Raw genomic sequence first — 12,191 nt, forward strand, 5'->3', positions numbered from 1 at the left:
TCACTGGGAAAGTAACTGTAGTGTATCTTGGTGACAAACCAAGTCTCAAGGTTTTTAAAGATGGACAAAAAGGCATTCTTAAAAATTATGTAAAAAGAATAAACCTTTTAAAATGAAAAGAACATTACTACATAAGAATTTTGTCAGAACCATGTAGAGCATCATTATATAAAACAGAATATAGATAGAATCTACACAAAAAACTACATACATCTGCCAAGTGTAGAGATGTGGCAGTTTAGTAGTTTCAGCCATTGGATCAGTTAAGACATTGGTCCACTGATCAGAAGGTTGTGAATTTGAAGTTCCACGTCCACCAAGCTGCCTCTGCTGGGCCCCTGAGCAAGGCCCTTAGGCTCAGTTGTATAAAAACATGAGATGAATGTAAGCTGCTCTGGTTGAGGAAGTCTACCAAATACTGTAAATGTAAATGCGATGCCATAACTCCATAAACAGAATTGTCATAAATACAAACATCATATCCTCATAACATCATAAACAGAATATCACTGGGAATATGTAAAGCATAAATAAACATAATCTAATTAATTACATATGCAAAATGTACACCTCACATTTTATACTTAAAACATAAACTCTGCTGCCTTTGTAGAGGCTTAAATCTGCATTTACATTTGCTAGACACAGTTACATTTTTGTTATTTTATACAACTGAGCAATTTGAGGCGTAAGGGCCTTGCTCAGGGGCCCAGCAGTGGCAGCTTGGTGTACCTGGGGTTCAAACTCGCACGCTTCCTATCAGTAGCCCAACACCTTAACCACTAATCTACTAAACTGTCACCACTAAGCTACCACATCCCTCGTAAAAATCTGCAGGACGATTTCTTCAAATTAAAAAAAAAGTGCATTAATGAAAATCTAAAAGTCATTTAGCAGCTAAAATGAAAAAGAGCCAGGTGAGTAGCAATGAAGAGCAGAGAGATAAAGCTGAAATAAATGTGTGTGAAGATGAGCCAAATATCGACAGGGACTATAATCACTCTCTCAAGCTCTTCTTATGCCTGAGAAAGTTAACATCTTTGTCCTTCTATTGAAGAATTTATAAGCACGTTGGTCCAGTGCTATGAAAACTGCCCGGAGTGCAGAAATGGACCACGTATTAAAGCGCAAATAGTGTTTAACTAAATGTAATTAACAAACAAATACACAGCTAACTGAAACTAGATGGTTACAGACTGGAAAAACATCAGCAGATTTTTCCATGAGGTATCCCTGGTCTTCTTGACCTCGGAGAGCGTGGAAATACGGATGTAAAAGCCAGCTAATGAGCAAACATTACGTTTTTAAAAAAGAAAAAAGCGCAAGACCATTAGAGGAAGGAGTAGGAACAGAACAGTTTTTTTTTTCATTTTCTAATAATAAACCTGGCCTTTTATTCAGTTTGGTATTCTTTACTTCCTCTGCACTGTGGAGGTAAACCTAAGATACAAATTTGCATTAAAGTGTCTCAGTGTGGAATTAAAAAGCATTAAATTAAATTCGCCGCCGTATCCAGACTCCACTTGGAAATAGCTGTATCATGTCTTTGTGACGAGTCAAGTCAAGAAGCTTTTATTGTCATTTTAACCATGTATAGCTGACGCATACAGAGTTACACAGCATACACACTGATACACAGTGAAATGAGAGAACGTTTCTCCAGGACCCCGGTGCTACATCAAACAACACAGAGCTACAAAACGACACAGAGCTAAGGACAGGAAGTGAGTTGTCCTAGCTACATAAAGTGCAAGGTAAAAGACAGTGCAAACAGACAATACAAAACAGTACAGGACAGTTACACGAAATACAGTGAATAGCGCTGACCAGAATACATTCTGTATGTGTTATACGGTACAATGTGCAAAAATCAGAGAACTGTGAACAAAGAGGGTTCTTGTAAACATGTACACTTCTGTAATAGCAACAGTTGGTGCAGTTTGAGATGTGTGCACAAAACAGCAACAGGAGGAATTGAGTAAATGCGCAAAAAAAACACAGCATGTAAACAGTATCTGTTTTTTTTATACAACTTAACAACTGATGCTTAAGAGCCTTGCTTATGGGCCCAGCGATGACCGTTTGGTGAACTTGGGATTCAAACTCACAACCTTCTGATCAGTATTCCAACACCTTAACCACTAAGCTACCACATCCCCATATTGAACTGAATTGGGTGTCTGAGTTTTCAGTTCAATTCTATTTGTATAGCGCCTTTTAAAATGGACAATGGTCTCAAAGCAGCTTTACAAAAGAAGATAAACAGAGAAAAGGGGGGGGGGATAATAATAATAATAATAATAATAATTAAATAAATAAATAAATAAATAAATAAATAAATAAATAAATAAATAGAAATAGAAATAGAAATAAATTATTAAATGAAATTATTAATCTCTTTTATCCTTATAATATGTGATTGAGTTCAGTTCAGTTCACACAGGCGAGTGAGTGTGTCTGAGTTTAAGTCTCAGTGCTATTCAACGAGGCGTCATTATAAACACCTCGGATCTTGCACCACCTACGACTACAAGTTTGCGTACAGCAACATCTCAGATACCAAGGCTTGACTGACAGTTTAAGGGATAAATAATAACCTGCTGTTAAGTGTGTTGTGAATAATACTGTAATATATAATTATAGTATTCATTGCCGGGATTGTCAGTATCCCCAGGGTGTACGCATCTACCAGCTTATTCATTAATTACCAAATGTTCTTGTAGAACAGGAGACACTGGAGGTAATTTTACCAGCAGACATGCCTGTGGCTTCACAGTGTTGATTAAAGGGAAAAATAAAAGAAGACTCCCTCGTCTATGTGTGATGATTATAGAACCGTAGAGGTACGATTCAGAATCGATGCGAGTGTAGGGAAACTGACCGAATGGACTTATCGGTTGCCTTTTGATTAATTCCACAGTGACACTGCTACAGTTTTCTCTCATTTTTATTTTTATATATAACCATAACTACAGAGTCTATTATCATCCTGTACAATATTACTATATTTATTTATTGTTCATTTATTAAAATGTCTCAATTTTCTGAACCTCGAATTCTTGGCTACTGTGTTTCTCATGGAACTTTTTTATCCCCAACAAGGGGAATATTTTTCCCAGTTGGACACATGCACTGGTTCAGATTCGTCCATAATAATAAATCTGAAAATAGTTTCTTATGCTGTCTAACAAGTAGGACAGACTTGGGGAAAACAATGTTATGTAAGAAATTCTGCTTATTTTGCAAAAAAACATAGTGCTTAGAATCCTCAATTCAGTACTGTGGTGAAATCCAGGTGTATCTACTGTAATAATATTGTTTGGAGCAATCCACAATGCTTTCTAATAAACTCTAATAGTCTGCTTATGTCTAATGACAAAATATTTCAAGTGTAAAAAACATTTTACTGCTCTCTGGGGCTATAGAAAAAAAGGTGAATAAATAATGGAATGGAACAACCAGTTTAGTATTAATGATATTTTTTTTGTTGATGCCGCTGTATCACTGAGGTAAACATTTTATGAACACCACCGGTTATCCATAGTAATGTAGTTTGTGTGACTTGGTCACCATCAACATTGCTGCAGTGATTTCAGAGAGATCCCTGTTAATCACAGTAACGCTAACCAATGGCAGGCATTTACAAAGCACATGTATGTAAAAATGGTCAGATAGCAAGATCCTCTAAATGTGTTGCACTGCACGTGGGCAGAAGTTCAATAGGGCATCATCACTGGCATCATGTCTCAGAGGAAGAACATGTTGGCCTTTAGGCTCATTGGGGGTTGTGGTTGTGGAGTTCAAATCCCAGGTCCACCAAGCTGGAGACAGGCCCTTAACCCTGAATATGTAAAATGGGATACATTTTAAGAGCTTCTGGATAAGGGCATCTACCCAATGCCAGAAATGTAAATGCAGTCCTAGCTAGGTGGTAGGAATTGGCAAATGGCCAAATTGGGGAGAATGTTCTTGAGAGTTAGCCAAAGCATTTATCAACCCTGTTATGAACAAGTTAGGATAACTTCGTACTTAGAATAAAAAATTCTCCACTAACCTCATCTGCAAAAAAATTTACATTCATATTCTCTCCACTCCCGCAAGATACAAAATGTAAGTTGCATCAGAGCCTTTCTAGTACGAATGTAAATTTGGTTCTCGCAGTGCACTCACAGAGATAAAAGGGTATTATGACTTTCTTTAATAAACAGCATACTGATTTTGAAGATTTCTGTTGACATTCTGTTTCTGCTTCACACTGATGACAGCGAGTGATTGTTGCAGCTCGCGCCGATGTCCGCCTCCGCATCTTTGGAGACGGAAGTGTGATTGAGTGTGTTACGGGTATTAGATGTGCTAAACGGGGGAGGTGGATTCAGAGAGACAGAAGAGGCAGATGAAAGTATCGGGGAGGAAGATGAAAATGTATGCCTCCACGTTGGCTGCAAGGTGAGCGAGCGGATCTGAAAATTACCTTCTGTCTAAAGTGCGACTCCGCCACTTCAGACAGACTGTTGAGGGATCAGGAAAATGTGTCGTCAAGTGCTTATCCTGTCTAACAGAGACAGATGGGAGTAGCATTTAGTCTGCAATTGCGGGTCTTATTTTTTACCGGCTTGTGGGTCATGAGTGCTACGTCTGAACATTTTGATACTAAGCTAAGTTTTATTTATCTAGTGATCTTAACAATGGATACAGCTTTACGGAAAAGATTGAAATGAGAAAGCCAAAAGAGAAACCAGAGAAACCTTGAGAGAAACCAGACTGAACATGGATCCCAACTCCTCCTGGGTGACACCAGATTATGATGCATTACTCATCCTCAGCTGTATACTATAGTCATACAGAGCTTTATATCTTGAAAGGATCTTAAGGGTCTATAGAATGAAGTCTGAAGTATTATAGCGAAATCACCCACTGTCCAATCATGGGGACATTTTAAATGCAATAAAGAACATCCACAGCCATCTTTAGGATATCCATGTGAACTTTAAGCTATCCAAGTGTGGCCGATGAAGCAGGTGAAGCCATTTTCAGGTGAAGGAAAGCCCTAAGCAGGAGTAGTGCATCAGATGATTTACGCAAATATAGAGGCCAGGCACCTCAACAGGCAGCAGGAGGGAACATGTTTAGCTCGACAGGAAGAAGGAGGAGAGTGAGAGTTTTAAGATGATGTACAATCTGCACGGAGGTCATAACTAAATAGGGCATAACTAAAAGAGAGAGAGCCAGAAGGTAACACAGCCATGAGGTCACACTGGAGTATTAAGCAGCCAGCCATCAACAAACCTGAGTGAATAGATGACATTGAGAGCATCTAAACATGCCAGTTTACCAAACCTCTCTATGCCCATAAACCCCTAGATCTTGTGCCGTTACCTAAGAGAAAAGCTATTAATAATATGCTATTACTAAACAAATAGCAACAAATGAATTTGTTCTGCCGTTGTTTTTAAATGACCACTTTCCAAAGTTATTCTACTTGAAACCCCGCTTGAAAGGGATTCCTTTAAGGGTTTTGTCTATGGGAGGAATAAAAAAAAGCCAAAGAACCATTTTGAAGTGCTAGATTTAATGACCCCGGGTGCTGCGGGCAAGTAGGAGCACACATTGTCTTTATTGCATCTTTCTGTTGGTTTGAATGGGAATGTGGCCTCCGTTACTAGTTTATTTAAGCACTGTAAAAAGAATAAAGAGATTTGATTATGAAGCATTGCATTTCACAGACAATGGCTGCTAAAAGTCTGAGTCACTGATTCAGCCAGAAGGTAGAATAGCATTTGACTGAGGTTGAATAGAATCATCTGCCTTCAATAAAACAGATGAATAATGTATGGGCAACAGGGCTGACACTGCATGTAAATCATCCCTCATGCCTCAGATCGTCTTTCGCCTCTTTCTAGCCCGTGTCCCACGTTTAAATGTCATGATGTTTATTGTATTGACCCAGCGCAGCAAGGATGGTCAGAAGCAGGGCGGTGTTTGCGTAGATAATGTGGCATAGCAGTGAGGGTGTTTTTTTTGGTCTTGCGTTGCAGCTCAGACCTGGTGATAGTATGACTTCAGCTGGCTGTCTGAAACCACGTGTCCGTGGACGACATCAGAATACTGATGGCTTCTACCCCTGTCTTCCAGTCCCTCACTCTTTTTTTGTGGCCGCCACTCTTCTCTGCTCGTTCTCTGGAACACCATTTAAAATCCAATTTGGGGTCAATCACCATACACCCTCCGCTGTCCTGCACGAAGGAGGGGCCAAATGACTGTGAGAGTGGCATTGGGAGAACCGCTTATCAATGTTAATGGGCTATAATTTCTGCTGCTTTTTTGTGCAGTGTCGGTATTATTACAAGATTAACAGCGAGCGGCTGCTGTTCCCGGTTCATTCCTTCAGCGTGGGTAATTTACAGCTTCGGTATTAAAACAGTGTCTGAAAGTGGAGCCAGCATGCCCTGGTCTTCTGTAGTGTATGCTGGAATATTTTTTATTTTTTTGTTTTCCAACCCAAGCATGTTTTTATTATGACCATGGAATCGCACCAAATGTCCTGAATCCTTCACCATCAGCCAAGCTAAAATGAGGTCCAGGGTGACTCACTGGCTGACGCACCACAGAAGATAATGGTAGGCTTGGAATAAATATAGACAAGGATAACTTGTGAGGGATAAACAGTGATGGTTGGCATAAAACACTGGACACTGTGTTAATAAACGTGCAGCTGCTTTCTGTTAACGGAAAATTCAGTAAATGCCAGTCCATCGCTAAACTTTAACAACCCAAAACAAAAAAACAAAAACATTGTTGCCCTTTATATGGGTACCATGAGTATAAGCAAGTTAGAAGATGTAAACTATGTGTGGACCATCTTTTTTCTCGATTTTCCCCTTTTCATCCTTCTTATCTTCAGGATACTCGCTGGCCTCTCCAGTCTCTGAGCAGCTGGTCTACCTCCAGCCTTTTGCCTGCCTCTTTGTCTTAGATCTCTAATGTCTGCATATTACACAGGTTGTGGCTTTGGGCTGTATCGTAATGATCTAATCAAAATATCGGTTTGCCAGCAGATTTCCTGACAAAACAAATAGAGCGTGGCACACAAATCTACACCGTGCCTTCTGGGGGTCCTCCAGCCAGCAAAGTAAAAACAAATATTCTCATTCTTAACACTGGACTTCTCTGCCTATTGATTTTTCCCCACCTCTCCTATTTCTAGCCAAGAAGAATCATCAAAGGCACAATTTTGTGTGTCCTGCAGGATAAAACATTGAACTGGACACCCAGAGCTTATGCTTTATAGCTAACTGGCTGAAATTACCAGCCGTTACTTGATAGTGGCTTGTGTCTTTTCAGCATTCTGAAGCTACAATCGCTGCTCGTCTCCACCAGGGCCAGTTGGATCAATCCCAGTGGATGTAACTTATGGTCAAAGTGGTGGTATCTGGTAGTCCGCTTTTCATCAGCAGCTCAACCATGTTTGATCTGGATTATTTAATGCTACTTGAGGTAAAGATGCAGGTACATATTACAACACCGGTGCGGATTTAATAGAAGAATAGCACCTTTATCATCTCATCTCACCTTTATCATCACCTCATCGTCTATAGAAGAATTTTATTTATCTGTGTTAACTTATCACAAGAGCTCCCCAGTCCCTAGCTTAGCTTCAAGCCTGTTACCGTGGCTGAGTGGGAGATAAGTGACACTGAATGTTTGCAACTAATTAAAAGGTCTTTGTCAGGGGACCAGCTTTGTGTACTGCATATTTAATTGATTCGTGTTCCCCCTCCGCAAATGCCAACACTACCGCTGGTAAACGTGCAAGTAGAGAAACATTACCTCATCTGCTGATTTTAATTTTCAATTATCTTTTGCGTTAACCAGACAAAATGCAGATTTTTGTTTATACAGTGATAAATAAGTCACAATCCTGGAGCTCCTCAGACTGTGGAGTCAATAATTTTCATGAGCATTGTGCTACAGACTCCAAGAAACCTCATGCTTTTAAGGTTCTGAGGCTATTGCTTCTTTCCATAAATAATTACATCATTGCCTTAAAAAAGTATGACCAAAAGGATACAAAGGAATGTTCTGTGGTCTTGTGCTTGGCAGTATGGCTTATGTGTTTGGTTTGGCCCAAAGCAGAAGGACAAAGACCTCTTTTATGAGAGGTACTGAACTCTCTCCAGTTGGTTTGTGGGAGAGAGCCAGAGGTGCCCAATGGCTCTCTTGGGGAGGTAGAGTTTTAGCTGCTCACTTCCTAAAGAACATAATGCAGTGCTAGCTATGTCACAGCTAGGCTTTAATGTGCTTCAGGACAGAATTTCAGAGTATGTCACGCACAGTCATTGTTTTGGACATTTTGCCAAATGATACCTCATCCTGCATTGTGCAGGAACCTTGAGGTGCTATCTGGAAGCATTTTGATGTTCTTTAGCGACAGGTATCTTATCCTGCACTGTGAAGGAACTTACATTTACATTTCTGGCATTTGGTAGGCACCCTTATCCAGAGTGACTTACATTTTATCTCATTTTATACAACTGAATTTTTATGCAATTGAAGGTTAAAGGCTTGCTCCAGGGCCCAGCAGTGGCAGCTTGGTGGACCTGGGATTCAAACTCTCAACCTTCAGATCAAATACTAAGCTACCACACCCCTGTAGCAGCTACCACACCCCTGTAGCTGCTACCACCTCCCTGTAGCTGCTACTACCTCCCTGGAACTGTGAGGTGCTGTCTTGAAGTATGTTGATAATCTTTAGGGGCAGTCAATCAAAGAGGAGCACCTGGTACACTGGTGTGTATTCCTGTCTGTGTAATCAGCACCCTAATGTGAGCACTGGATTCACATGCCCTGCACAGAGCAGATGGTCTGGGTCAAAGAGAGATGTGTGGATTGTGAGGAGGTGCTCTGAGAGGTGCATACTAGGAGAACGATGGTATTAGTTGCCTTGGGATTTGAGTCAATCAATAGCTGGTGGATCAGGTTAAGCAAAGGAACTGCTGTCTCTGCATTTGCATGTTAACAGGGTAAGAAGCCAGCCTTCTCTCTCTCTCTCTCTCTCTATTTATGTTGCTCTGTCTATTTTTGTCCATCTCTTCCTGGCTCTCCCCTCCAGACTGTCTCTCACTGCCACTCTTTCTCGCTCATCCTGTCTCTCATATTGGCTGTCTCATCAGCTGTTCTTCTTTCAGCCTATCGATTTCTTTTCCATCCCAGCGTGCTCTTCAGTCAGTGCAGTCAAACCCTACCCCCATTTCACATATGCAGACAGGGTTAATAGATGAGGCAAAAAAAGCCGTCATCAGTGTTCCAAAGCCTGGGCAGTATTTCTGATGTAAAGAACTGATGCTTTCTGCTAGTAGAGTCATTTATTTCTTTTCCCAATTTTAAGGCATATCACTTTTTGGGCTCCAGTTGCAGTAGTGGACAACTTGATAAAGCTTTTCTTTACATAATGGGACTCTTGTATGTATTCTTCAATTCATTGCCATGCTCTGGACAAATGGATCCAAGGTAGAGTTTTTTTCTTGCAGACACTATTGGTGGTCCCCTTCTGCTTTTGTAGATACTCTGACCATGTCCACCTCTTCCCACTCTCACTTTTGACTGCACTATCCCATTCCTGCAGGTACTCTGACCACATCCACCAGTTTCTATTCTTACAGATATGTTGACCGAACTCACTAATCCCTACCTCCACAGATGATATGAACACACCCATTCACCCCCTCTTCCACAGATACTCTGACTCCACCCACTTCCTCTCACTCCCATAGCTACTCTGTCCACACACACACACGTTTCCACAGATACTCTGACCACACCCCCACTCTCATATATACTGACTCCACCCACTTCCACACACTCCCATAGATACTCTGTCCCCACACACACACGTTTCCACAGATACTCTGACCACACCCCCACTCTCACATATACTCTGACTCCACCCACTTCCTCTCACTCCCATAGCTACTCTGTCCACACACACACACGTTTCCACAGATACTCTGACCACACCCCCACTCTCATATATACTGACTCCACCCACTTCCACACACTCCCATAGATACTCTGTCCCCACACACACACACACATTTCCATAGATACTCTGACCACACCCCCACTCTCACATATACTCTGACTCCACCCACCTCCCCTCACTCCCATGAAGAATACATAAAGCAAGCTTAATTAAACACTATTTTTAAACAATTTTCAGAAGTTTTTTCTTGCTAACAAAACATATCACTCGATTTCTATTGTGATGATTCAGCTACTCGCTCCTCGGCCTGACTGGTCAGTGTAATAAGGGATAGGGAGGAAGAAATGCAATGAAAGAAGATTCAGTTCATCTGTATTCATCCTCTGTGGCTGCATTTCATCGAATTGATTAGCATTAACCTGATACTTTTAACCTGATACAATAACTGAACTGATACTCCAGTTATTTTACCCAGGAAGCTCCTGCTGCTGCTGTTTGTTGAAAGTAAGAGCTTCAGTAGGAGTATTGACCAGCTTCTTTTCTCTTTGCAGTGACAGTCGCTTTGAGCTGCTCAGCGGGGGCAGTCTACAGATCTTTAACTTGACCGAAGAGGACGGTGGGATGTATAGCTGCCTGGCGGATAACGCAAACAACTCGGTTGAAGCCCGGGCTGAGCTCACCGTACAAGGTAACACCAAAGCTGTATGTAGTATAACCGTTAAAGACTGCTGCATGTAGTATAATGTAGATGGCCCTTAAAGTGCTAATCTGTTGATTATTGGATGTTGAACAGAGTCACACATGGTTTGAGGTGCTGACTTGAATGGATTAAGACAGATTAATTGCTCAGCTGCGACAACGCAGCTTTGTATGATCCTTTGTATGATCCACATTGTATTGGCAAATGTCTCAGGGGATTCACAAAGCTACCTGCAAATGAGCATTGATGCTTTTTGGCTCTGTGTGGCTGCCGAATTGATGTCGGCGGTTTTCTGATGCGTCTTCTAAAGCTGTTGATAATTTGAGTGTAAATGAGCTATGTTGTAATTCATGTGCTATAATTAATTTCGGTAAATAGCATCGTATTAGTTCCCAGTGCATCAAATAGAGCTTCTGTGTATTATCTTGATCTGGTCTCTTGAACAGTATTTATGTGAAGCTGTGTAGAGGACGTAATTGCAAATATCATAGCTTAATGTGGTTAACAATAAAACATTACAAAAGGTCACAATGAAAGCTGATCCTTTTTTTAATGTAGAGCATGAAATAATACATGTAGCCATAAATCTGGCCCAAAGCTTACGAATCCTCCAGCAGAGATAATATTAAATATTCTGGCCACCAACAACATGAGATCCATTCTTTTAGAAGAATCAATACTTGGCTATTAAGTTGAATGCAATTTAAATAAAAAGAAAATAAAAAGCTGTCTTGTTGAAGGGATTGGTCGTCTGTGGAACATTCAGCTCCTCGATCCTAAGCCAGTGTCTGCTTCCTAAATGACGTTGTTCTGTAATTGGATTGCATGCTTGCGGCCCGCTCTGGCCATGTTTACATAAACAGGTATAGAAGTGAGACTAATGGTTCGAATTGCCGTGACATGGGAGCGAGAATGACACAAAGGAAGCCATCTGTAAAGCCCACAAATACTTTGTGTCAAGGATTGAAGCGTGCACAAGGAATCTACAAGGCGGGCATGAAATCAGGGAAATGGCGTAGGACCCAGATCACTTTTCTTTCGCTTCACACTTCATGCAAATGCACCGTACGATCCTGGGTGTGACGAGAGGATGAAAGAGACGGAGAGCTTTGGCGCCTGTGTGGGTGGGAAAGGCATTGTGTGGATGCACCAGTGCAAGGGCCCTGCTCACAATTCCCAACATGGCAAAGTGGTTCTGCGCCAAGACTTCCCAGTTTTTGGGTTTTTTTTACCTCACCATTTTCCTTGGCATTCCCCAGAGCCCTAGAGATGAGCTTCTCACATGGGCTTTCTTTCAAAAGCATTGGAACCTATGCAAGGCGCTTCTACTGGACCAAACAATCCCATTAAAAAAAAAAAAAAAACGCCTTTGTGGTGTAATGAAGTCCTTCATCCAGCTGCGTAGTGGATTGATGGCTCTCTCTGTTTTCTGTACAGACCAAACAGAAAGGCGCTTTCAAAATGGCTTTTTCCCACATTGATGTCCAGCTGATTTTCTTTGAGCGCTCTTTG

The 12,191-nt window shown here is 41.1% G+C and overlaps 1 protein-coding gene across 10 annotated transcripts in view; it reads left to right on the forward strand.

The window, feature by feature from the left end:
• The window catches only part of neo1a (neogenin 1a), a 147,206-nt gene that overhangs the window by 89,352 nt on the left and 45,663 nt on the right, over positions 1 to 12,191 (forward strand). For all 10 annotated transcript variants that reach the window (XM_058400701.1, XM_058400702.1, XM_058400700.1 and 7 more), the window contains exon 5: positions 10,531 to 10,667. In XM_058400701.1, the coding sequence (XP_058256684.1) occupies positions 10,531 to 10,667 (137 nt within the window). The remainder of the gene's footprint in view (positions 1 to 10,530; positions 10,668 to 12,191) is intronic.

This window comes from Hemibagrus wyckioides, linkage group LG10 (assembly GCF_019097595.1).
Source record: "Hemibagrus wyckioides isolate EC202008001 linkage group LG10, SWU_Hwy_1.0, whole genome shotgun sequence".
Taxonomy (NCBI): Eukaryota; Metazoa; Chordata; class Actinopteri; order Siluriformes; family Bagridae; genus Hemibagrus; species Hemibagrus wyckioides.